The 27927-nt window shown below is 39.4% G+C and overlaps 1 protein-coding gene and 1 non-coding gene across 3 annotated transcripts; both read right to left on the reverse strand.

Moving 5' to 3' along the window:
* On the reverse strand, positions 1-27867 carry kif23 (kinesin family member 23). 2 transcript variants are annotated; one of them, XM_061917157.1, is made up of 23 exons: positions 27742-27867; positions 27474-27540; positions 27268-27396; positions 21004-21109; positions 20775-20911; positions 19671-19780; positions 19082-19252; positions 18913-18957; positions 16876-16988; positions 16548-16669; positions 16355-16451; positions 16202-16281; positions 16013-16132; positions 15765-15924; positions 9893-10054; positions 9647-9813; positions 8392-8565; positions 8096-8305; positions 2581-2814; positions 2416-2504; positions 2259-2331; positions 515-585; positions 1-437 (listed from the first exon to the last, which is right to left on the reverse strand). In XM_061917157.1, the coding sequence occupies exons 1-23, from the start codon at positions 27753-27755 to the stop codon at positions 422-424; spliced, it is 2667 nt and encodes an 888-aa protein (XP_061773141.1). In that variant the 5' UTR covers positions 27756-27867; the 3' UTR covers positions 1-421. The 2 variants fall into 2 exon arrangements, with proteins under 2 accessions (XP_061773141.1, XP_061773142.1); XM_061917158.1 differs by lacking the exon at positions 18913-18957.
* On the reverse strand, positions 16747-16843 carry LOC133563920 (Z30 small nucleolar RNA). Its single transcript, XR_009809192.1, has one exon. It is a non-coding gene; the product is annotated as a Z30 small nucleolar RNA (small nucleolar RNA).
* Positions 27868-27927: the final 60 nt, after the last annotated feature.

Here is a 27927-nt window from a genome sequence, read left to right on the forward strand (position 1 = left end):
TGCGTTCAAGGAATTTTATTCCCAAGTACACAATTGGTGACAACTGGAGTGTTTGATTAATCAGTGGCTGTGTAAATAGTTTTTTTTATCGAACTACTTCAGCAATATAAAAATAAAAAATACAGTACATATGTGGTACACTATATTGCAGAACAATACACACGAATAGCATGTTTACATCTAAATTACACAAATACTGTACTGACCCAGATATCTTAAACACCACATTAAATATTTTCATGAACAGCTTTGGCGTGAGAAGTGTGTACACATTTGCATATATAAAAGCAACAACAATGTTTAAATATTGTAGCAAGATAATAAAAAAAAGTTTGGACTATTGCACAACAGTCATGTGAAGAGGATTTGCAGATATATCAGAAAAGAGAAGAGTGATCATTTGTGGGAGTGCCCATTGTGTTCAGGGTTTTCTGCGTCTGAAAACATAATAAAAATGAAATAATTAATGTTAGTCTTGCAGATGTGTATTAAAAAACAAAACACAGTAGCTTACTTGGTGATGCAATGATGTCCCAAGCTAGGTCCCAAGTTGGCACCGGCCCTCATCTCCATAGCCACAGAGCACTGCAGAGAAAAAACACTTTGAGACCCAACAGTCAATTTATGCTTTATTTTAAATGAGTTATGGCAGGGTTGTAATTATCTGCAAAACATTTGGCTTTTTAACTATAAACGTACTCCCTCAGCTGAGCTCAAACAGAGTTTGTAACTTAAATGCTACTAGTAAAAGGCCTAGTGGCTAGAGTGTCCAATCTGAGATCGGTAGGTTGTGAGTTCAAACCCCTGCCGAGTCATACCAAAGACTATAAAAATGGGACTCATTACCTCCTTGCTTGGCACTCAGCATCAAGGGATGGAATTGGGGGTTAAATCACCAGAAATGATTCCAGGGCGCTGCCCACTGCTCCCCTCTCCTCCCAGGGAGGTGATCAAGGGTGATGGTCAAATGCAGAGAATAATTTCGACACACCTAGTGTGTGTGTGAGAATCATTGGTACTTTAACTTTAAATCAGATGCATGTCCATGGCAACAAAGTTTTAATTGGCTCAAAATCTCACGATACATGGCCCCATTCATTCTTTCCTTAACACTGATCAATCGTCCTGTCCCCTTAGCAGAAAATCAGCCCCAAAGCATGATGTTTCCACCCCCATGCTTCACAGTAGGTTTGGTGTTCTTGGGATGCAACTCAGTATTCTTCTTCCTCCAAACACGACGAGTTGAGTTTATTTTGGTTTCATCTGACCACATGACATTCTCCCAATCCTCTGCTGTATCATCCATGTATCCATTTTGGTATAAACTCAACTCATTGTGTTTGGAGGAAGAAGAATACTGAGTTGCATCCCAAGAACACCATACCTACTATGAAGCATGGGGGTGGAAACATCATGCTTTGGGGCTGTTTTTCTGCTAAGGGGACAGGGCGATTGATCCGTGTAAGGAAAGAATGAATGGGGCCATGTATCGTGAGATTTTGAGCCAAAACCTCCTTCCATTAGTGAGAGCATTGAATGGTTGACCAAATACTTATTTTCCACCATAATTTACAAATAAATTCTTTAAAATTCCTACAATGTAAAATCATGGATTTTCTTTTTACATTCTGTCTCTCACAGTTGAAGTGTTCCTATGATGAAAATTACAGACCTCCGTCATCATTTTAAGTGGGAGAACTTGCACAATCAGTGACTGACTAAATACTTTTTTGCCCCACTGTATTGTGCCTGATGCACATACAGTACCAGAAACCGCAGTTAGCCGTGCTAATGTTGGAACACATTTCCTCAGCGTGTCAGCATATTGAGAAGGAAATAGGCATTGACATTACCCATATCCACATAGGTTTTATTTGTCAAAAATATACGTTAGCCTGTATGTTGATGTGTCATCCAACTGACAGGGCAATGGGCATATATTCCCCTTGTTAGCATTGATTGGGCTAGCATGCTAAGCATTCGTTGAAAGATCATAGACTGTATTGGACAATATAGTTTACATACGAAATGTCCATTTATTACAAGTAATAAGAAAAAGTACTACTACAGTATCTTGTAACAGACATTTCCGCCATGTTTGATCAAGGTAAATATGCTAACAGCTGATCAATGTGATCAAACTGAAATTAATCACAATCATTGTTACGATCATATTATTGCCCAGTCCTAGTTAGAAATACGACTAAATTGGTGTCAACCTGTATTTAGTATTAATCTGATTGTGGTCATTTTCATACCCTTGTCTCCACGTCAGTCACAGCGCCATTTTGATTGTCTCCGCTCGTGCCTTCTGAAGACCTCCTCTTGCGGCTTAGGAGTTTTAAAAGTGACATATTGTTAAAACCCTCAGAACACCTTCAGTAGTTTTGGAATTGACAAAGAGTTGGTCCCTACCCTGGAACTGTGGTGAGCTGCTGTTTAAGTATCTCAATGTCAGTGAATTGGACAGATTGTCCTCCTCCTCTTGTCTTCAACACGTCACCCTAAACATACACAAACATATTGCGGTCAACCCACACAACACTCATGGAAGGACATATTCCATATGAGCGGTCTTACCTTAACAAGTTTGGTCTGTATCTCTCCGTCGGAGGCGATCTCCTGGTGCGTTAACACGTAGCGATCACACTTGGACAGCACTTTCTCATTGGGGGCTGACACTTGGATGGCGTTATGTATTACGGGTTGCAGCACCGTTCCCAAGTCCAGGCTGGAGGAGGGCTTGTGGTCCACCCACTTCTCACCGCCAGCTGAGCGGGAACGCCGGTGCAGGGGACGAACCGGTGTTGACGTCTAGTTAGATTACAGAAAAGGAGGACATGAGAGATACTGCATGCTGCATGAAATCAGGGATGTTTCGAAAACATACTTCTAAAACATGGCTGCTGCCAAAGCCTGTATTAATGTTGGCCATTGGTCTGATTTAGCTCCCAAAACTTGATTTTAGTTTATTACCTTAGTCTAAGACTCGAAGGTCTAAAACTACAAACCCCGTTTACATATGAGTTGGGAAATTGTGTTAGATGTAAATATAAATGGAATACAATGATTTGCAAATAATTTTCAACCCATATTCAGTTGAATATGCTACAAAGACAACATATTTAATGTTCAAACGGATGAACATTTTTTTTTTTGCAAATAATCATTAACTTTAGAATTTGATGCCAGCAACACGTGACAGGATAATTGGTGTGCAGGATAATTGGGAACAGGTGGGTGGCATGATTGGGTATAAAAGCAGCTTCCATGAAATGCTAAGTAATTCACAAACAAGGATGGGTGGGGCGAGGATCACCACTTTGTAAGCAAATTGTTGAACAGTTTTAGAACAACATTTCTCAACAAGCTATTGCAAGGAATTTAGGGGTTTTACCAGCTACCGTCCGTAAAATAATCAAAAAGTTCAGAGAATCTGGAGAAATCACTGCAAGTAAGCGATGATATTACAGACTTTTGATCCCTCAGGCGGTACTGCATCAACAACCGACATCAGTGTGTAAAGGACATCATCACATGGGCTCAGGAACACTTCATAAAACTACTGTAAGTAACTACAGTTGGTCGCTACATCTGTAAGTGCAAGTTAAAACTCTACTATGCAAAGCCAAACCCATGTATCAACAATTAACTGAAACGCCGTCGGCTTGGTTGGGCCTGAGCTCACCTAAGATGGACAGATGCAAAGTGGAAATGTGTTCTGTGGTCTGACGAGTCCACATTTCAAATTATATTTGGAAACAGAAGACGTGGTGTCCTCTAGAACAAAGAAGAAAATAACCATTCGGCGTGTTATAGGCGCAAAGTTCAAAAGCCAGCATCTGTAATGGTATGGGGGTGTATTAGTGCCCAAGGCATGGGTAACGTACACATCTGTGAAGGCCCCATTAATGCTGAAAGGTCCATACAGGTTTTAGAGCAACATATGTTGTCATCCAAGCAACGTTATAATGGACGCCCCTGCTATTTCAGCAAGACAAATGTTACAAGAGCGTGGCTTCGTAAAAAAAAGTGTGCGGGTACTTTCCTGGCCTGCCTGCAGTCCAGACATGTCTCCCATCAAAAATGTGTGGCGCATTATGAAACGTAAAATACGACAGCGGAGACCCCGGACTGTTGAACGACTGAAGCTCTGGATAAAACAAAAATGAGAAAGAATTCCACTTTCAAAGCTTCAACGATTAGTTTCCTCAGTTCCCAAACGTTTATTGAGTGTTGTTAAAAGAAAAGGTGATGTAACACAGTGGTGAACATGCCCTTTCCCAACTACTTTGACACATGTTAAAGCCATGAAATTCTAAGTTAATTATTATTTGCAAAAAAAATAAAGTTTATGAGTTTGAACATCAAATATCTTGTCTTTGTAGTGCATTCAATTGAATATTAGTTGAAAAGGATTTGAAAATCATTGTATTCAGTTTATATTTACATCTAACACAATTTCCCAACTCATATGGAAACGGGGTTTGGAGTTTATGTGAAATAAAGGGACATGTCAGAAAGCAACTGGATTAATTTAAAGCAGATTATTCTAATCCTGGTTTTATTTATGCCCCAAATGCAAAACCAGGCATTTATGGCCATTTTTAATCATTAAGTTATTTGTTGCGCACAAAGTAGTTGTTGGAGAATGACAGTGGTCTTTTGAGTTTCACAGCTAATAAGACTGTTTTTTTCAGAAGAGTTTGGTGCAGTAACCACATTAAAAAAGGAACCGCACATTTTTTGGAATTTTGGTTATGATTCACAATCCTTATATAAGAAGAGAACGCATATGATTTCCTGTTTTGCATTCTAAATATTAAATAAATGCGATCAAAAGTCATCTTACAATGGGAGTCATATGGGAGCTGCTCGATTCTGCCTATAAAATCACTTAAAAACATCCAAACACTTCTGTTATGGTTTTATATATATGCTGTAAGTTTATATGTAATGTAGTGGGCACATTAATAATAATATTTACGTATTTTGATAATTTTAACCATACGCAGCAAATTAATTTAAAAAACATCTCAACATTCACTTTTTTCCCCACTGCATCTCTGATTTCTGCTCACTGACTTACTGTGCGATGTCTGCAGTTATTAGGATGCCCTCTGATAGCATCTTGTTATATTCCCGTTTTTAGATGAAAAAAGTGCTCGCGGGCGTAAGGCAGGGTACACCCTGGATATGTCGGATAAAAACCTTGTCTTTCTACTATAAAAGGTGGGAGGCATGATTAATAATATACAATAAACATTCACGAGTAAAGGAAGCAGCTTCCCACTCGATGTAAACAGGCAGACATGCCATTGATCACAGCACCACTATAAATAGTTTATGTGCATTAGCGCTTATAATAACAATATCACTAATACTTGGTTAATATTCAAGTCACGAAATGTGAATGGTGTATTGTTGGCCCTTTTTGTATGTTTTTTCATTGGGTTTTATGGGCGGAATAGAGGATCTCCCACTGGTTCTGTTGTAATGTGAATTTTATTTACGAGTAAGAAAGTATTAAAAAAAAAATGCATCTGTCGCCTTGACCTTAATAATGATAGGCAATATTCAAAAAAGTGCAGTTGCCCTAGTGTCATTACCTCCAGCAGGAAACTATGTAACCCTTGTTGTTCCATTGTCTCTCTGTAAGTCAATTAGTTAACAAAATAAATCAAAGAATTATGTGCACTTTTTCATGCGATTTTTAGGGAACTGATTTTGGGCCTGATTCAGATTATTTTTACTATGTTACCTTACGTCAGAGATGGGCAAATAGTTTGACTCAGGGGGCCACATTGAGAGAAAAAGTGTGTTTTGGGGGCCAATGTGTATGTGTGTATGAATGGTAAATACACATTTAGCTTTAAAAATCTGCATTTTTTTTAGGAACATTAATTAAAAATAAAAAAACAATGTCTGAAAGAATTCTAAAAAGTTATGAAACACCACTTTAAAAAAACGGAATGGAATTTTAAAGTTTTTTACTGAATGGGACACCCAAAATGTACATTGAAATGGGATTTACAATATTTACTATGAAGAATAAAACACTGAATATTAACAACATATGAACGTCACTCCTCTTACTTCTCAGACCAGCTTCTCGTAAGACATCTTTTACAAACAAGCAAAACACAACAAAAATGTAACTACCAGCAAAATATCAATGCATCGGGTAATAAACACCTACAATATGATATATTATCATTCTTATGCACACATTTGTTGTAAAAATTTGCTTTCGCATCCGTTCCTGACACATGCGTTTCGGGCTGGCTGCTCTGAAAACAAACCCCGCCCACACTGCTTTGTTCCTCGAATGAGCAGTTGTGACGTAGATTACTGTAATAACTTGTTTAACACTCAAAAGGGCAGATTTCAACCATTGAAATACTTTCTATAGTTCAAGACTTAGTCATTTAAAAATAGCACTGCATGTCATAATGGCGGCTACAGTTTTGATGATAAAGGTCTAAAAAAATTATGTAGAATGGCCGGCGGTCCGAATTGAAAATCTCAATGGGCCGCATGTGGCCCGCGGGCCGTATTTTGGCCAAGCCTGCCTTACGTATACGACAGACAACAATGTTCACCTGGTTTCTTTCATTGCACTATCAATAGCTCGAATAGTTCCATCCATCCATCCATTTTCTACCGCTTATTCCCTTTTGGGGTCGCGGGGGGCGCTGGCGCCTATCTCAGCTACAATCGGGCGGAAGGGTTACAGGCCAATTTTCTTCCAGGAAGTGTCCGAAATGGGATAAAGAACAAGTCTTTAAATGCCTACTGAAACCCACTACTACCCACCACGCAGTCTGATAGTTTATATATCAATGATGAAATGTTAACATTGCAACACATGCTAATACGGCCTTTTTAGTTTACTGAATTGCAATTTTAAATTTCCCGGGAGTTTCGTCTTGAAAACGTCATGTAATAATGACATGTACGCAAGACGTCACAGGTTTTTAGGAAGTATGAGCGCTACGCGCACACACACAGTTAAAAGTCGTCTGCTTTAACTGCATAATTACACAGTATTTTGGAGAACTGTGTTGCTGAATCTTTTGCAAGTTGTTCAATTAATATTGGAGAAGTCAAGGTAGCAAGATGGAGTTGGGAAGCTTTACCCTTAAACCACACAAACACACGGTGATTCTTTGTTTAAAATTCCTGGAGGTGAAAATTTACTATGGATCAGAGTGTGGTCAAGCGAGCATGAAACACGACGGAATGTCAACCAGCAGGTTTCGGTGAGAAAATTGTGGTTGAAAAGTCGCTTCTCACCGGAGAAAAGCTGAGCTTGCCCCGTCCATAGCTGCCGTCGACTCCCCTGAGACACTGCGCGTCAAGACACCCGTGGACGTACACCTCCGACAATCAGGTACTATTTAACTCACTAAAACACTAGCAACACAATAGAAAGATAAGGGATTTCCCAGAATTATCCTACTAAATGTGTCTAAAAACATCGGAATCCGTCCCAATGCAATCGCGTTTTTATTTTTTTATTTTTTTTTTTAGTCCGTCGCTATCAATATCCTCAAACACGAATCTTTCATCCTTGCTCAAATTAATGGGGATATTGTCGTTTTCTCGGTCCGAATAGCACTTTTTGTTGGAGGCTCCCATTAAAAACAATGTGAATATTGGAGGAGCCCCCACACTTGCGACGTCATCGTCTGCGACTTCCGGTTGAGGCACGGCTTTTCTCCAGTTGCCAACTTTATTGTGGATGTTCTCTACTAAATCCTTTCAGCAAAAATATGGCAATATCGCGAAATGATCAAGTATGACACATAGAATGGACCTGCTATCCCTGTTTGAATAAGAAGATCTCATTTCAGTAGGCCTTTAAATTTTGGAGCTGATTCGGATCACCATCTGAATTCAGGACTTGGCATTTGGCGGAGGTCTGCACTTTCCTAGTGCTTTTCACATATTGATATTTGCTTAACCTTTACGTGTTGCTGGCCATGGTTGGACTAATCCAAACATAGATACCGTATCTGCATTCTAAGGAGAGGATATGTCATTTATGCCAACTAACAGTGTTGAATATAAAAGTAATCACATCATAGCATACCGGAACAGCAGAGGGTGAGGCGGATCTCTTTGCAGGGATGGGAAGGCGCTCCTCTCTGGAAGGCCTCTGAGGTTGCGTCTGACGGGGTGGAGGCTCAGGGCGGCCTGGTTTGTTGTTTTCGGTCACGATGGCTATAACCTGCTTCAGCTGCTCGTCCTTCACCCATAGTTTGTTCTGCAACTGCTGCTGTACTGCATTCACACGTCGCTCCTGCAAAGCGAGGGGGATGTTCCACATCATTTACCAAATTGAAGGACTCACCTATCCTAATTATTATTTGAAGGAGACATACGCACACATTTTTTTTCCCACTTGTACTGTGTGTCTGTGACGGCCCCCTGCATGCGCTCCTCCATGCGTCTCTTCTCAGACAGCTCTCTCTGCAACCTTTGCTCTCTCGTTTCCAGCTCGTGCTGTAGGCAACGTTTGTCGTCCTCATAGATCTTTGTCGTTTTCTGAAGGATGTCAATCTAGGATGGAACAGTGAGGGATAATCAGAGACACGTCACAGTCAATGTACCCTCTAATTTTTCAAGTGCAAAAACTCCCTGAGTACTCAGTGGAGCACATGTTAGCAGCATCAGATGTGCACACCGTGGCCATACTAGCATCGCACCTGTCCCAAGTAGGGTAAATGTTTATTTCATTTAATAAACAAATAAGAGCAGTAATTTTTATGAGACTATTTTTAATATAAGGAATTTAGCCCACTTACAATTAAAATAAAGGGAAAAAAAAAAGTTTTTCGTGAGCTATGTACCAGTATTTTATGCCCGGATGGGGTCCTACTTCTTGAAATAATTTGTATTCCTTTCAGGATCACATTTTGTTCCCCTTAAAACATTTTCATGTTGCACAATGAGATGTAAGCCTGGGATAAAGTGTACATTCCTGAAACTTTCTGTCTGTAAAATATATATTTTTATTAGCATTTATGTAATTTAACAACATTTCATGATTAATATCAATAAATTAACATTCTTAATAAATGACAGTAGAATAAGCACACATCTGATTGAGGAGTCATATGGTAACGACCTGGCATTTACACTTTGTGTGGTGTTGGAGTTGTCCGACTTTTTGTGTGGCCTTAAACGCATCAGTGGGTAGGTGCCATGAGTATGTGTGTTGGTGCAGCTGAGAGAGAGCGGAGTGCCTGCTGTTTATATGACAGATGACAAAGAGTTGGTTATGGCTTAGTTTGTACTGTAGAAAACGACTAGTTTTTCTAAATAAAAGTCTTTAGATATTTTTTTGGATGTAGTTACGCTCGAATATTAACAGTTTCGCCCAATAAAGTGATCAATGGAACATGTGTCTTTAAAGGGTCTTGACAGACGTTACAATAATTGAACAGTGTTGACATTGTATTATCTTTTACAGAACAAATAGTTATGCGTTTATTTTATTTATTGTCTTTTTTGCATGGCATAAATTTGCGGTGCGCAGAAGACGCATAAGCAGTGCCCTATTGTGCAGGCGCGCACCTTAGAGGGAACCTTGGTCACAATCAAAGCCACAAACTCAGGAGGGTTTTGGACATGAACACACCTTGTGTTCAAGCATCCTTGTTTTTTTCTCCAGTCGCTCAAGCTCTGCCTTGTTGTTTTGGATAATGTTATCTTTCTCCAAGAGCTTGCTGTTCTGTTCATGAATGTAACTCTCTTTGGAATTAGCATTGCTGTCAAGCTCATGGAACCTAGACTTGATCATGTTGGCTAGAAGAAAACAATAAAAGACGTCAAAACAGTACCAGATTACCAGAAAGAGGGGGTTAGCTCAAACTTTAAAAGGCACCTGCTCTGTTGTAGTCCTCTAATATGATCTGTCTAATCCTGGCTCTGTTCTGTAGAACTTCAATCAGCCTGGGCAGGGTGACATCATCGTGGGCATCTGTAACCTCGGAAGACGGGATTGGAGGCAAGCTGTGTATCGCTGGGCTTAATACAACAGGTACATCTGTGGGGAAAAACACGATATAAATTACACTTTTTGTATTTTGTGACACAAATATTACCTCACTGGCACATTCTGATGTGCCATAATGTGCACAGAATGTGCATTGGTAAAATGCACATCATTACAGATGTAAATTGGACTAAGATCATTTTTACCACACTTAGCTAAATGAGCCCTCCTTTGTCCACACATTACTTCAGTGAAAACAGCTTTGTGAAAAAAAATAAAAATAAACAGACACACTACACTTCTTAAAATACAGCCAGGAGTTCTAAAAAAACTGACAGTCAACTTAAGACTTGGGAGGTGTACAGCTTATCATTTTTTTACTCTTAAATCAATACAACACCCTACCATTATGTTGCGGTTAGAATGTGAGTTTAATGTTAGCATTGTAGCTCAGATTGCCATACTAGCGTTCTTAGCTTTTGTGTCCAACTTTTCCACTTCTTATAAGTGCTGTAAATCACTGGCTCAAAATTGGAACTCTGATCAAAAAGAACATCTAAGAAAATGACAACCTGCTAGCATATGTTACCATGACTGGTTTAGAAAAACAGATTAAACAACGTCTATATTTCCAATGGCTAGAAGTTAAGGTCATGTCTGCTCGAACACGGATATTTTATAAATGCATACCTATCTCTGTGTTTAGGCCTCTTGTCCACACGCAAACGCATACTCTTGTCCTTAAACACACAGACTTGTGCAAATGTTGGCCAAAGTGTACAGTTTGAAAACACGGTACAAACGGAGAATTGTATTCCTCTGATACCGTCACATTTGTGTGGTGTCATATCCTGTTTTCTTGGCTTTGAACACACTATAACATAATGTACTGTATGTTTAAATGTAAACATGCTATTTTCAGTCCGCTATTTTGGACATGATTGCTGTCGAACCTCCACCTGATGGAACAACTTTGACGAGTAAGACTTTTTGCTTTATGTCATAAGAAAGATGCAACATTAGCTCATTAATCCTTATTCAATGACAGATCATGAAGTGATTTCCATTTGTGTACCGTATTTTTCGGCTTATAAGTTGCTCCGGAGTAGAAGTCGCTCCGGCCGAAAATGCATAATAAAGAAGGGAAAAAACATATAAGTCACACTAGAGTATAAGTCGCATTTTTTGGGGAAATGTATTTGATAAAACACCAAGAATAGACATTTAAAAAGGCAATTTAAAATAGATAAATAATGTCCAACAGGCTGAATAAGTGTACGTTATATGAAGCATAAATAACGAACTGAGAACATGCCTGGTATGTTAACGTAACATATTATGGTAAGAACCATTCAAATAACTATAACATATAGAACATGCTATACGTTTACCCAACAATCGATTTGTCACACCTAATCGCTAAATCCGATTAAATGTTCTTCCTCGGTTTCGCTTCTAAACAACTCCAAAGGTAGACAATGCGCCACTTCGTCTTCTATCGGTAAGTCGCTTACGTCAGAGTCATCGTCAGTTGCAGTTCCAATTATTCCAACCTTTCTGAATCCGGACATTATGGTTTCGGTTGTCACTGAAGCCCATGCTTTGTCGATCCATCCAAAGACATCCAGAAAAGTTGTAATACTATTTGATATTTTACAGGAATGTGTTAATAATGGCCCTGCAATGAGGTGGCGACTTGTCCAGGGTGTACCCGCCTTCCGCCCGATTATAGCTGACATAGGCACCAGCGCCCTCCACCACCCCAAAGGGAATAAGCGGTAGAAAATGGATGGATGGATGCATGGTGTTAACAATGTCACATGTAAGTCACTCTAGAGCAGGGGTGCCCATTACGTTGATCGCGAGCTACCGGTCAATCACGGAGGATGTGTTAGTCGATCGCCAGCCAGGCATTAAAAAAAAAAGACCTAAAAATTAGCGATCATCAATCTTCACCAAGACGTCACTTTTGTCACTTGATTGACATTCACGACACCTGAGGGTCTTTTGAGATGACACTGGCTGCTGCGAGCTCATTATTAAGAAAAAGTGATAGACAGAGAGACGAGAAAACCTTTTTATTTCAACACATTCGTGCCGTACCTGCTGTCAAAACTCTAAAGACCGACTGCTCAGTTCCTATCTTCACAATAAAAGCGCTGCTTCCTCTTGCCTGCGCTAACAAAATAAGAGTCTCAAAAAGCTGGCGTGCACAAGCTAGCAAGCTACGGAGCTAATGGATTTCTTGTAAAGTGTATAAAAACGAGTATGGAAGCTGGACAAATAAGATGCCAAAAACCAACCACTTTTATATGGTATTGGACAGAAAGGAGGACTTTTGTTCTCCTCCATTTGAAATTGCCGACGTTATCCGCACTTCTGTCGGATTCCAATCAATGCAAGTCAGCCGAATCACGAAATACTCCAACTTATATTCTTGTCTTCATGAAATAAAAGACTCTGTGTTAAACATTATTGCATTATCATTAAAAACATTTAATATGTTAACAAAAACGCATGTTTCATAAATAAAAACATATAGATGATATATATGAATGAGGTATATCCCCTCGACTTGGTCAATTGAAAAGTAGCTTGCCTGCAGAAAAAGTGTGGGCACCCCTGCTCTAGAGTATAAGTTTCAACCCCGGCCAAACTATGAAAAAACTGCGACTTATTATCCGAAAAATACGGTAAATTGATTTGGGTGCTAAAAACAACATGATGTAGCGTCCTCCTTGTTAGTGTGAACTGATGTTAAAAGACAATATACACTGCATTGCACATGTAATATATTACTATAACTAAATATTTATAATAAATATTTCCACAGGACGTTTGCAGCGGCACACAAAAGTCTGTGTGCTTTAGGCACTTACACATTTAAAAATTCCCTTGGCTGCTTAAAGTTTGTGGCGATTTTACAAATTGTGTACACTTCACATGTATTATATCAGCATGTTATAATCTATTGTGTTGGTGGGTTTAAGCAGCACAGGCACATATGTGTGCTTTAAACACAAAGAGATTTATAATGTTCCCAGGGCTCTGTGTACGTGCAGGCATTGTATGTCTTTCATATCAAACTAAACATTTTAACAGAAGTGTAATGCCACCAAGTCAACTGTTGCTGCTTTTTTCATGCTTTTTATTGGACATAACGTGCTTGACAGCAGGAGTACCGTATTTTTTGGACTATAAGTCGCAGTTTTTTTTCATAGTTTGGCCGGGGGTGCAACTTATGTGTGAAATTATTAACACATTACCGTTAAATATCAAATAATATTATTTAGCTCATTCTTGTAAGAGACTAGACGTATAACATTTCATCGGATTTAGCAATTAGGAGTGACAGATTGTTTGGTAAATGTATAGCATGTACTATATGTTATAGTTATTTGAATGACTTAGCACAATATGTTACATTAACATACCAGGCACCTTCTCAGTTGGTTATTTATGCGTCATATAACGTACACTTATTCAGCCTGTTTTTCACTATTCTTTATTTATTTTAAATTCCCTTTGAATGTCTATTACTGGTGTTGGGTTTTATCAAATAAATTTCCCCCAAAAAATGCGACTTATATATGTTTTTTTCCTTCTTTATTATGCATTTTCGGCAGGTGTATATATATACCTCCGAAAAATACGGTATATGTGTGTTTGTAGACCGAGACAGTTTTGAAACCACACCCGTGTGGATGGAGATTGTTTTAGCCCCGTATGTGAGTTTTTGAAACTCCAAGTGTTCGTGTGGACACGACCGCAATTGAATAAAAATGAAACTCCAAGTGTTCATGTAGACACGACCGCAATTGAATAAAAATTGTTGTTTGGCCCTATTAAGATGGCTGGTGGTGTTTATGGCTGTCAGTCATGGCTGTATCGTACAAACGTAGACGCTGGTAGCGTGTGCACACACACACACACAAGTACTCACAGAGATGCGGCCAACAATTTGCAGTCACGCTGCTGTCACATAATAAAAAAAAAATGCATTCAATAATAGTTAACTAGTAACTAACTTTGCCATATTGCAAACATAACTAATGAGCTTGTAAGGTACTGTGGAGCATGGCTTACATAGTGGGTGGTGGTATATAGTAGGGATGTGAATCTTTGGACACAACACGACTCAATTTGTCTCGATTCTTACGGTTAACGATTAGATAATGAAATCGATTCTTGATTCAAAATCTATACTTTTTTATATTGTTAAATACATTCTTCCATAAAATAGACATAATACTTAAAAGAAAACTTGTTTAGTTCAACAAAATTCAAGCCAAACATTTAATAAAGTCAAATACAAATAAGGTAACGAGACATATCCAACACCTCTTTTCTAAAGTAAATCTGTACAGCAGACATGGGCATCTAGATTAACAATTATACTTGCCTGAGTGGCTGGACAGGACAGATTAAAAAAAAAATACAATTTTTTTTTTATTATCCGATTAAGAATCTATACAAAAAGAAATTATATTAATTCGAAACTCGATTTTTTGACTCCCCTAGTATATAGTGCTTGCAGAGTTGCAGCATGTTCCAAAGTGCCCACGTAACCGTTATCTATCATGTTGGAAATGCAGTGACAGTTACATAGTATATTTAAAAAGTGGATAAAGTGAACAACATCACTTTGTGAAATCTTCAACTTTTTTGGAGAAAGGCAGGGGAAATCGCTCATTAGCATTAAAACTACTGACAAACATAATCGCATGTTTTTAGTGGGGTTGACTAAAAGCTCTTGTAAGTTTACAAGTGCTTTTAGCAGCTTCAAGTCTCGATACTGGCCAACACATGGTTGTCTCGGACATAATTGTCTTTCATACACCATTGTAGAACCTCTAAGACTTATTACAAACTATAAATAAAAATGTTTAAAAGTATGAAATGAGGAGATATGCCAATTTATTAACCGATTTTCTTGAGTAAAGATGTAGTCGTCATTGCTAGAAGTTTTTTTTGTAAGGGGGTCAGTGAGGTAGGTATTCTGCATTTCCTGAATTTAGTGTTTAAAATCAACATCATTGCTGGTAGGCAAAGATGAGGAAAACAAAGCAAGAGCAATCACAAAAGCTAATCCCCTCAGGCTAATATGGTAATTATTTTTAATCCCCAAGGTGACAAGATAGCAGAATTATGTGTCTCCAAACAGCGAGGACCTGCTCCCCCATGTTAAAAATAATTTCTACAACAGAAAAATGAACTGCATTTCTTGGTATCATTGTCAAATACTGTATTAGGACGAGACTAAACAATAATAATAATTAATAATACTTTAGAGAGAAAGGATAATATAAAAACTTTTGGTGTGTCAGCATCGCCACAGTTAGTACGCGACATGTAAGAGGATGGCGGATCAATCCCTACAGTTTTGGTGTCGATACCAAGGCTGCTATCAGTATATGGTATACTAGAGTTTTTATGGTAGATGTATATTTTAATTTTTTCATAATCGTTTTTCTTTCAATGTTACAAACTCGTAGACTAATTCCCTGGATACAGTAGGATTTAGAGGGCAACAAAGGGTTCAGTGATTGGTAATGGAAAATGTGCAGTTAATACATGTGACTTGGATAGGCCAATCTCACTCATGAATGATCAGAATTGGCAGCACAAATGCCTGATTGGAACAAATGGCTACAATGTGCTGATTAGTGTGTATAGTTTATATCTACAGTATGCATGTAATGCTAGGACCACAGTACACTTTGATTAAGGCTGTGTATGTTACATATTTACACAAAGCTACCTCTGTATATTGGACCACCACGCTCCTCCAACTTGCGAGACAGCTCATCTTTGAAGGCCACGTTTCTATGGCGGCGGCCTGGCGTGAACCCACAGATGGGTCTGTCCACTGGTCGAGCTACTTCCACTTCCTGGGTCATCTCTGCGAAGCGCATCACCAGCTGGACGGTGACAGAAAATGATTTGTTACTCAAGCTGTAAGACCTATTTTAATGATAGCAGAAAATTAAACATGCAGACTGAGCTCACCAAAGTTTCTTCGTAGTCATCCGCTTTTGGGTTGACGCAGACAATCATTTTGACTTTTCCTTCTCCGTCAAAGTAGTTTTTGAAAAGATGTGTGATTTTGGAGTCTCTGTAGGGAACCATCTAGAAGAAAAATATCAAACAGTTGCAATGTGGACTAAAGTGATAAGTGATGTGCAGCGCAGCACTAACCCGGTTTGTGCCACACATCTGGTTCTCTCGTAGGATCTCTATACACGTCCGCAGATTCAGCAGAGACTGATTGATGTTTCCTGCAAGGGAACACACAATTAACTGCCACATAAATTCATGTCAAAATAATGCTCCCTCTTAACACCACATTACCTGCTTCACGAATACGAGTGCCCTCCGCCCCTGTCCTGCCTGTTCTCTCACTTCCTGCCAGGTCTACCAGACACAGCTGACTGACAGCCATCTGGTTCTTCTCATTCAAATAAGTTGGAAGGGCAAATAAAGGAATACAAATCCAAACTGTTCTTAAACCAGTCCCATAAATGTTGCTTTAGTTTCAGTTTACCTGTAAGATGGTGTCACCATCCGCATCTAGAGGGGCCTGGGCCAGTTTGATAATGAACACGCTGTGGGAGCGACTGGATTCTCGATTTAGTCGTGTATTGGCCACCTTTCTCTTCTTCTGTCCTGGAATGACATCAATCCACATACTCTGTATTAACAGAGAGGTCTTCCTCAAAGTGTATGATAAACTATTTCATGGTCTGTTCAGTAAGAGGATTAAGTGAAGTAAATTCCCGGTCAGAGTCCACCCAAAAGCCAACAACACCAAGTCAGTCCAATCTAAGATCATCAGCACAAAATGCCTTTGTAATTATATTTCCACAACTCACCTCGCCAAAACACCTGAAAAGCCTCCTCAGCAGACTTGACTTCAACCTCCATGCAACCAGCAACGTACATGTTGTGGTTCTGATCCTCTCTGAGAAGTCTAGACTGAGGTGGCCTGCATTAAGAGCAAAAACAAGTTTTAGCTTGTAAATACATCAAAGTCCTTCTAAAGAAAAGGTTAAGCCAGACCAAGTATTTTAGTTTTGCCAATACAATGCAGTGCAACGACGAGCAAAAGCAGCAGCAGCAACAGCAACAGGGAGACAACGTCAATAACTCTGCCATCACTGAAGACGTATGGATCACATGTTATAGAATGTATTGCCAATTCTTGCAGACTGCGTACACACATGAACATTTTGGAACTAGAGTACACCAGTTTGCACACCATCAGGGGTGTGTTTATGACTGAAGCTGAGGTTTGCACTTGTGTACAACGACACTGCATCATGACACCTGTTTCATATGTTGTACTAGCACTAGACCTGGGTGATAAATCAATTGTATCAACAAATTTGAGTTTTTTTGTTGCAGACGTTTTAAAAACTAAGAAAATTATGTTTTTCTTTTCTTGCTCCTGCTTACTTTTTGCCCCTAGGAGCTTCTGTAGCGTTCACCTTACCTGTCATTTACTTGGTGGAGATTCACAAACACAGCAACAAAATTGCTACTGCTAACGCAAACGAGAGAGAGGAAAAGTGTCGTCATTGGTTTGGATTTGTGACAACAGGCATCGAACAAATGACTGCATTGTTTATTTTAAAAAAGACAGTAGGAAAACGAACGTAAAGAAAACGAGAAGACGAACACAACCGCAACCACAAATAAAAAAATTACTGCTTAAAAAGCAGCTTCCTGCGGCAAAATCGTTTACTTAAGGTACCATGTATGATAGGAAAGGAGCACAACTGAGAATGAGAACTAAAGTGTTGCTCTAAAGATGTGGTGCCCAAACAGTGAAAAGGCCTGTGTGTATCCACTTACTAAAATTATTGAGCCCTCTCAATGTTAGAGTTGGTAATTTATTTGCATACATTCTGCAATACTAAATTTTTGTTTACGTAGGTATTTAAATCAAAACATCAGATTTAAGTTTGCACTTTATTAATCTCAATACTGCAGTCTATTTATTTTCATGTAAAGTGCAATGTTACAGTTTTGTTTACGGAAGTATTTTATTCAAGACAAAGATTTTGCCTCCAAGTGCAAGCTCTTAATTTAGTTTTGTGTCAATTAGAGTATAAAAAGGGCAGATTATATTTGTTCTAAAAAGAACAACTTCATAAAAAATAAGTTTTGCCAAGAGTAAATGCAGTGTATGTTCACGCCATCTATCCGTGTAAATGGTGGCATTCTTTGTCTCCTTTCAAACAACAGTATTAGTTTTTGATAAAATAAAAACAAAACATGTTTTAAAAGTATCTGTCATTTGTAGTTAATTGTTTTTTTACGAAGTAAGAAAACGTTTGTTTACATTTTTTTGGTGAAAAAAAAAAAAAAAAAACACTGCCCAGGCCTAACTACCACAATATTAGATTTAGGTTTCCAGCTATGGCAAAGTATACAAAAAGCACATTCGGCACACGCAAGTGCAACAGGGATCCTGATTCTAAATGGGAAACTTAAAAAAGGTGAAGTTTGCAGCGAAGCAGTGTTTGGAAAAGCGTATGATCTCACTCACCAGTTTAACACCGATATTGCAATATTAACAATCATTTTGAAATCTTTTAGTTCCAAAATCTCTACTGAGAAGAGGCTCGTGCGATGGCCACGCACGTCTATGCAAAATAGCTGTGATTGACAGCCATAAACGCAAATGTAATATTTCCCAGTAATTTTTTACTTTTAATTGTGACATCTATTCTCTTAAACCACTATTGGTAACACATCCCAGCCACTAGTAGTGTTCTTATGTTTTTTGATTTACATTACTGTAGTTTAAATTTGAAACCTGCTGCAAACTACCTTTTTAATACTAAAAGCATATTGATGCTTTCATAACAATTGGATAATACATATGAGGTTCACTGGTCACGTACATGAACTCAGTATTCTGGCGCACAGGTGTACCACCACCATTCCACCTAGTAAGAAGAAAATAGAATAATTTGATTTCTAGCTACTCTGAAAATGTAGTTCAACAGTAAATATCTGAACATGTTGACAGAATTTTAAATCTACAATTCTATGTTTTATGTGTGTACTCACTTTGGCCTGATTGCATCCTCTTGATTTTCCTCGAGAAGATCATAGATGTAGTTGTTGTAGATTTCAATGTAGGACACAAAGATACTGTAGCTGCTGTCCTCGTCCAACCCCTCAGCTCTACAGGCCTCCTCCGACGTAATCATATCAGCCATTTCAGGATCAAGCTTCTGTCTAAAGTTACGGTAGCAAATTCCATATCAATAAACAAAATTTACATAGAAGCTGGGTTCCAGTGTTTCCTTTAGAGGTATAGGGGCAAAAATATGCACACATGCATCACTGTTACCGCTCCTCAGATCACACGTTAGTCTGTGTAGCTTGGGCTGACAACCGATATATAAATACAAACATGTTCGCAGTGTCGGTAGTCTCTATTAGTCCACAAAATAAAAAACTTATAATAATCAATGTGTTAAAATATTCTACAAGAAAGGTATGCTGCATATATTGATTGCATTCCATCTGTTGTGATCTGGCACTCTATAGAACATTTAATTAACTGGAACTTGTGGGGGAGGGTGTTTCCCCGCCTAATATCACTGAAAAGGGAAAAACTGGTTTTCTATAAATGGACAGCATTTTCATGTACCTGGATGAGGCTGTTTTTGGAATGCAAACATTTTCCCTCCGTTGGCGCTCCAGCAGGGCATCGACTTCATTCTGTACCTCTATGCCATTTTTATCATCGGTCTTGAAAACCTAAGAATTCAAATTGACATTTATCATCATTGAGTCAAAGAAAACGTTTTTTAATATTGGATTTTTTTTTTAATTATGTGTATTTAACAGGGCCAGGTATATACTGTACATGAGACGTGATATTTTACCGCACTTGTAGCAATGGCTAACCTCAGATTTCCACTGAAATTTATTCAAGTCAACATGTCCAAATCCACTGCCTGCGGAACGCCACAGACTTGACATGGCGACGAAGTTCTGCATTCCAGCATTAAATATATGCAGAGCTTCTATATTAACTGTTTGTAGTAAGGAATTAATACATTTAGCTAAAATTGTGTTGGACAGGAAGTCATGCACAAACACAAAAATAATTTATACAGTTTAGTTACAAAATAAATTAATCCGTTTTTCAAGGCGGATCCTATTTTACACTTTTAAACGTCCTAATGGACTTGAAGTCAACTTTTCAAATGGTTTCCAGATGTAATGTCACCCCTTTGACACAAATGGATGAGGACAAGCTGACATGAGGTCCAAAATTGACAAATCATATACAGGCATATCCCGGGTAGCCAAATGGAATATAGGGGCCTGTGTCAAATATAAGCTGACACAAAGGGAATGGTGCGTCTGTGTGCCACAGAATTAACTGTTTTGGGTTCGCTTTATTGCAACTACCCTTGTCATATGATTATGCGCAGATTTGAGAGATCTCGTAACATTCTCCTCCTTTTTGCGGCAAGGAGCAACAAGGGAACAGCGGTGGGGATTGTTAGACTGCGGACGCCAGTGTCGTTCCGCATCCAGTTGAAATCTGGGGTCATTTGCAACGCTGGTCCCTAGAAGGGCCTTTAAAATAACTACTACAATTGCCCATGAACAATAAAAACTGTTAAAACACACGACAAAATGCAAAAATAAACCCTTCACAGTTTATAATTCATGGTCATATGAGTGACCTTGTCTTAAAACACCTTTAAGTTCATATCTAAAATCTATGTGCATTCCTTACATATCTCTTGGCCTGGTAGGGCCCAATGCTGTTGAAGATCATGTCAAGGCAGCGAGGCAGAAGTCCACCCATGCCAGGTGAGCCCGTCATGGTGAATGTCTTCCCACTTCCTGTTACTCCATACGTAAAGAGTAGACCTGCATTAAGAAGAAACAACAATCAAACAACATTGGATTAAATCACCACAAGCAAAGCATATTAAGTATCTGAAGATTAACCATGTTCTTACCGTTTTTTCCATGGATGAGGTCATCAACCAGAGGTCTGGCAACACTCTCAAACAGCTCTGGTTGAGATACTAATACTCCAAATACTTTCTTGAAAGAGTACTGTGTCTGTTAGACGAAAAAGATTGAACAATTTTATGGTATACGTTTCAAAACCAACTCACCTGTTTGATTACTCCTACTTTGAGGTGTGCAGTTTATTTAACAATGAGTGGAAATTAACGAATGAATACGTTTTCTTCTCGCTCCATAATGAAACTATCATGGAAACAAGTCAGACACATTAAAACAAAAATCTCAAAAGCCTCTCAATTATAAACAAAGCAAAACTATACCTTAATGAAAATGCACTTTGTACTCTATACCAGTGTTTTTGAACCACTGTGCCGTGAGATGCAGTCTGGTGTACCGTGGGAGATGATCTAATTTCACCTATTTGGGGTAAAACATGTTTTTTGCAACCCAGTAATTGTAGACTGCAAATGACGATTACCATGAATTGATTAACGTGGACCCCGACTTAAACAAGTTGAAAAACTTATTCGGGTGTTACCATTCAATGGTCAATTGTACGGAATATGTACTGAACTGTGCAATCTACTTATAAACGTATCAATCAATAAAAAAAAAAAAACATGTGTTGTTGAGTGTCGGTGTTGTCTAAATTAACCGTGTAATACTCTCCCATATCAGTAGGTGGCAGGTGGTTAGGGTTGGGTGATTTTATTAATATCGCCATATTTTTATGCCATATTGAGATATACGACATATATTACGATATTTTGCTTTGGCCTTGAATGAACACTTGATGCATATAATCACAGCAGTATGATGATTCTATGTGTATACATTAAAGCATTCTTCTTCATACTGCATTAATATATGCTCATTTTAAACTTTCATGCAGAGAGGGAAATCACAACTAAGTCCATTGACCAAAAGTGTATTTATTAAAAACTCTTCATTCTCTCGCGGGTGACTTTTTAAATGAAAGAACAAATTAGTAGTGCTGCTACCTTTTTGTAGTAACACTTCTGCTGCATACTTTGCATATTTCTGTTGTCTGCTGAATATCTTCCCACTTGAAGCCAAACCACCGCCAGATGATGGACCCCCTGCTCTTTATTTTGGGCATTTATTGTTCATCCTGCATTTGTGATCAGTTTCGCACCTTCTGTCTCTTGTAATGTCACAAGCTCCGCTTCGCTCAACCTGCCTCAGCTACGGTTAGCCATGCTGCTACCTCTCTGATCGGCGAGAGCGTATGACGCTACACGAGCGAGAGTATGTGACGTATGTAAGAAGGCGGGCTTGTTTTTCGTCCCCGTGAGAAGGAAACGAGGAGTGAGAAACGCCAGTAATGTAATGCACGCAGCTAAAAGCAACTCCACCTGCCTCAGCTAACGTTAGCCATGCTAACGTTAGCTCTCGGCGAGAGCGTATGACGCCACTTGCGTAATTTCCTTGCAGCTCTAGATTAAGCTTATTCAACATGTTGGTCAGATCGGTTAAAAATGCCAAGTCTAACAGCCACTGACCGTCATTTAGTTGCGTGTATTCTGCATGTCCAGCTACACGGAAAAACTCCTTAATCTCTGGACAGGGCTCTCGAAATCTTTGCAGGAATTTCCCTCGACTAAGCCATCTCATGTCAGTGTGCAGCAACAACTCAGAGTGGTCGCAGTCAGCCTTCTCCAGATGTGCACAGAATAACCGTCTTTGAAGAGATCTGGCGCGAATAGAACAGGCGATCTTCGTTAAAACATCCATCATCTCCTCCAAGTTGAGCATTTTAGGACATAACGCTAGTTGGTGGATTATGCAATGGTAATTTAGGAAGTCCGGGAAATCATCGTCCTGCCTGCACTTGGCAATAAATCCATTCAAGCGGCCAACCATTGCGGGAGCTCCATCCGTGGTGATAGAAATCAGTTTGTACACTAGGAGCCGAGTTTTCTCCCTAAAGTTTTTAAACGACTGAAATACAGTATGTCCTCTCCTCGCGTCTGTTCTTTTATGGGCTGTACTGTTAATAGCTCTTCTTTTGTAGTGATATCACTAAACACCATACGAATGAAAATGCAAATCTGGTCTGTGTCACTCACGTCCGTAGATTCGTCCAACTGCAGTGAGAAACACTCGCAATCTCCGATGTCCTTCCAAAGTTGCTGGGTAAAATCCTCAGCCATGGCTTCACAGCGACGTGTAACTGTACTTCTTGACAGCTGGAGAACTTTGATCGGAGATAATATTTCTGCCTTATTTTTAAAGTCTCGGAACAATGAGTCAGCTGCTTCATCGAATGCCTCCGTTACCATCTCTCCGTCTTGGAAGGACTTCTTGTTATTAACGATGATGTTACTCACCCGGAACGATGCTCCGGTGGCGGCTTTCGCTTTTGACGTTTGTTGTGTGAAAAATGACTGCTGTCCGGACAACTGGGATTTCAGTTCCTTCACTTTTCTCTTTCTCAGCTCGCTTTTCAGCGGGAAGTCTATTTCGTATTTTCCATGAATAGTCCGAAAATGCCGCTCCACATTTCCCTTCTTTGGTAGACAGGCAGATGAGGCAAACGCACTTAGAAAATGTCATTATGGAAAAAAAAAAGTCCTCCTCCCATTCCCTATGAAAGTGATAAGTTTTTGTCTTCTTACTTGGTCCAGCTCCCACATTAATTTTTATACCCTTTCTTAGGTTTAAGAGGAAAAACTGAGGGCTGAAAATTGGCGGTAACTCGCTAAAAAGCTTGTTTGTTTTGCTGCACTGAGCGCCGTTGTTTGCGCATGCCCAGTGACCTAAGTGTCAGAAAAACGCAGAGGTCATCTGATAGGCTGCCCTGTTTATCAATCAAAAGACGGGATGGATGATAGGCTAGCGTCAATTTTTTTTATGAAACGCTTCAATTTTTTTTTATGTAATGCGTGACTGGCTGCCCTTTTTATCAATCAAAAGACGGGATGGATGATAGGCTGGCATCAATTTTTTTTTATGAAACGCGTCAATTTTTTTAAATGTAATGCGATGTACCAATACTACCTTTGAGATCGACTGGTAGATCGAGATCGACGTATTGAGCACCCCTGCCTTACATATTACAATTAATCATCTGATCATATTACAGAAAAGAGCAGTGCGGATCATTTACAACATTGTTTTGTTTTTGTTTTTTTAGAAAATACTCTTAATCTGTTTATGCAATCAAAGTTGCTCAAATTTGATGATCTTGTTAAATATAATACATCAATCTTGTATAAAGCATTTAAGAAATGATTAGCGCTTAATCTACCAGGTTTTTTTTATAACATGAAAGGCTTTGGATATTTCTCCTTGCCGAGAGCTCAAATCACTCAAACTTTTGTGTGTGTCTGTATGCGGAGTACAACTATCGAACAAACTAGACTTATAACACAAGCAATGCCAAACCATTAATTGATTTAAACTGTTATACAAACATCGGGTCTGGTTCAAATATAGAGATGAAGGTCTTTAAAGGCCTACTAAAACCCACTACTACCGACCACGCAGTCTGATAGTATATATATCAATGATGAAATCTTAACATTGCAACACTTGCCAATACGGCCTTCTTAGTTTACAAAATTGCAATTTTAAATTTTGCGCGGAGTATCCTGTTGAAAACGTTGGTATGACGCGAATGATGACGCGTGCGCGTGACGTCTCGGATTGTAGCGGACATTTTTTTCCAGCCCGATCCAAGCTATAAGTAGTCTGCTTTAATCGCATAATTACACAGTATTCTGGACATCTGTGTTGCTGAATCTTTTGCAATTTGTTCAATTAATAATGGAGAAGTCAAAGAAGAAAGATGTAGGTGGGAAGTGGTGTATTGCAGCTGCCTTTAGCAACACAAACACAACCGGTGTTTCCTTGTTTACATTCCCGAAGGTGAAGCTTTACTATGGAACAGAGCGGTCAAGCGAACATAGTTCTCTACCACATGTCAACCGGCAGGTTTCGGTGAGAAAATTGTGGTAATAAGTCTGCTCTTACCTCCTCCGACCGGAGACACTGGCGGTCACCACACCCCTCCGACTTTCAGGTACCATATAATCTCACTAAAACACTAGTAACACAATAAGCAGATATGGGATTTTTCCAGAATTATCCTAATAAATGTGTGTAATAACATCAGAATCACTCCCACTGCCCTCGCCTTTTTCTTCTTCAAGTCCTTCACTCTCACTATCCTCATCCACGAATCTTTCATCCTCGCTCAAATTAATGGGGAAATCGTCGCTTTCCCGGTCCGAATCGCTCTTGCTGCTGGTGGCTATGATTGTAAACAATGTGAGGATGTGAGGAGCTCCACAACCCGTGACGTCACGCGCACATTTTCTGCTACTTCCAGTACAGGTAAGGCTTTTTTATTAGCGACCCAAAGTTGCGAACTTTATCGTCGATGTTCTCTACTAAATCATTTCAGCAAAAATATGGCAATATCGCAAAATGATCAAGTATGACAAGGAGAATGGACCTGCTATCCCCGTTTAAATATGAAAATCTCATTTCAGTAGGCCTTTAAATTGACTTGCTGTTGTACTCTGTCACAAAGTGTTAACGTGCACAATGTTTCTTCACCATTAATGCTATTTTGTCAATTACCATTGTTGGTATGTTCATTCTTCCTACATTGTTGATACAAATTATTGTTAAGGTGTAATTATTATTGTTACCCGTACTTTATTTGACGGAATAAATAAAGTACTATCTATCTATCTAATGCCACCATGATACAACATTTGTATTATAATCTTTGTCATTGGCACTCATCGAGGGTCGACGCTCCCCTTTCCTCTCCCTTATCTCTCCTGCTTGCTTCTATGTCTTGTCTTAACTTTCTTGTTGCACTGCTCTCCAAATCTAAACATTGGAACTATTTAACTGGCTGCAACGAAATTGACAAGATCTTGGGTTTGGGGGAGCCTGCTTGTCGTGACGGAGCGGTTGTTGCTGGACACACGACGGACTCTTGGGAGAAGAAGGAGTGCTGCGTGCCTGGCGACCCAATCAGTCGAGGACGTGAAGATATTCCACATATTCAGAATTATGACATCAGGACACCTGCTGATTTGAGTAAGCGTTGCTTTGGTTTGTTCAAAGTACCCTAAAGCTGCCACAAATGATTGGAGGATGCGGGAAGAACTGTGGACACTCTTGTGATTTAGATAACATCGGATTTTCTGCCCTGCAGGATTTTGAGGACCATCCATCCATTTTCTGCCGCTTATTCCCTTTGGGGTAGCGGGGGGCGCTGGTGCCTATCTCAGCTACAATCGGGCGGAAGGCGTATACACCCTGGACATGTCGCTACCTCATCGCAGGGCCAATTTTGAGGACCAGTCACCGGTGATTTATAGTGAAAAGCAAATATTATTTTCACTCGCATATAAAACATTCTAACTTGGATTGTTTCCCTGGCTTCGAGACTCTCCCGAAGGGCACTGAAGCGAAGACACAACAACCTCCCTTCTTGTCCCTCATGGACACACACCTGTTGTTGTTGACTTTGGACTGACTAGGGACTGCACGACACCAAGTCCGCGGAACAGAGACAGGCAACAGGCACACACACACACACATCCATCGCCCTTGACACGAATCCCTTAGGGGTGATGGACGGATGGGCAGTGCCTGAAGGGCTGCAGCCAGCCACCGTGGCCCCCACTCCCTACCCTCTGTTGCTCGTCTCGAAATGTTGTAATATGTACAGTATATGTGCTTTGTTATGGGGTTTTTTCCCCACTCCAGACTGGGGCCCCTTATGAGCCCAGTCTAGATTGTATTTTTTTGCTCATCCTTCCCCAGCATTTAACTTATTCCTATCTTTAACAGGGCGCCTTGTGGCGACCCATCAGCGTTCCTCTTCTGTAACCCTGTACACTGTTTGTTTGTCTAATTTTGAACAAGTTTGTACTGAAAACGAAGTTTTGTTGTACTTGTGCAATTACAATGAAGACCTACCTACCTACCATAATCCTTAAACAAAGTAACAGTAAAACTCAATGTATTAATCACTGAATGTAGAGCTGGGGGTGGGATTAAAATAAATTATCTTCTTCACACTCCCTTTTCAGGCAAAACTGGATCATGATGCTTACATACTATACATTATCTTTTACATTATATTCAATTATATTATGTGTTGTGTACTTTGTACTTTTTATGCCATTGCCTGAAATAGATGATTTATGGATTTATCTTCAGAGTTAAATCAGCATAGGTTACTCTCGACTGCCTTCACTCACCTCTTTGTACTCGCCGTTGCGGTTTGTTTTAAAGCCTTCAGGTGCATGCAGTTGAATGGTGGTGCTGCTGATCACCTCAATGCAACATTCCTCATTTTCTGTCCCGAGAGGTCGCACACGGCAGTAAACCTGAGGGGAAATAAACATGGCTGCCTAAGCACAGCGGATCTCGTCTATCAAATACATACTATTTACATAACACTTACCCCGACCGGGTCTTTTTCCTTGCTAGACGTTTTTTTGTAAGGTGGTCGATGCGGTCTTCTGCCTTTCCTGAAATTAGTCAGTGTTTGAAATGACAGGCGAATATGGGGAAAAACAAAGCCAGAGGCGAGTTAGGCCCACAGCTAACAGTGTTAACAAAAGTGGCCAACCTCCACCCTTTTTGATATTCGAACACGCCAGTTAGCAACATTACTTTTATCGGAGATAATACGTTCATTGAGTCAACTGAGTCATTATTATTTTACTTACGCTTGCCTGTTCATTTTGGCTCGTACGTTCTGTTTTAACGATTTTCACTCCTCCCTCGCCTGCGTTCAAACTAAAGGACGTATTCAAAATGCGCCAGTGTCAGCCAATCACAGCAATTAGTTTTTGCCTACGTAGTTCCGCTTCCGTTTAGGTTTTTTATTTATTTTAATTGTTTTATTTTATTTT

This window comes from Nerophis ophidion, linkage group LG12 (genome assembly GCF_033978795.1).
Source record: "Nerophis ophidion isolate RoL-2023_Sa linkage group LG12, RoL_Noph_v1.0, whole genome shotgun sequence".
Lineage (NCBI taxonomy): Eukaryota > Metazoa > Chordata > Actinopteri > Syngnathiformes > Syngnathidae > Nerophis > Nerophis ophidion.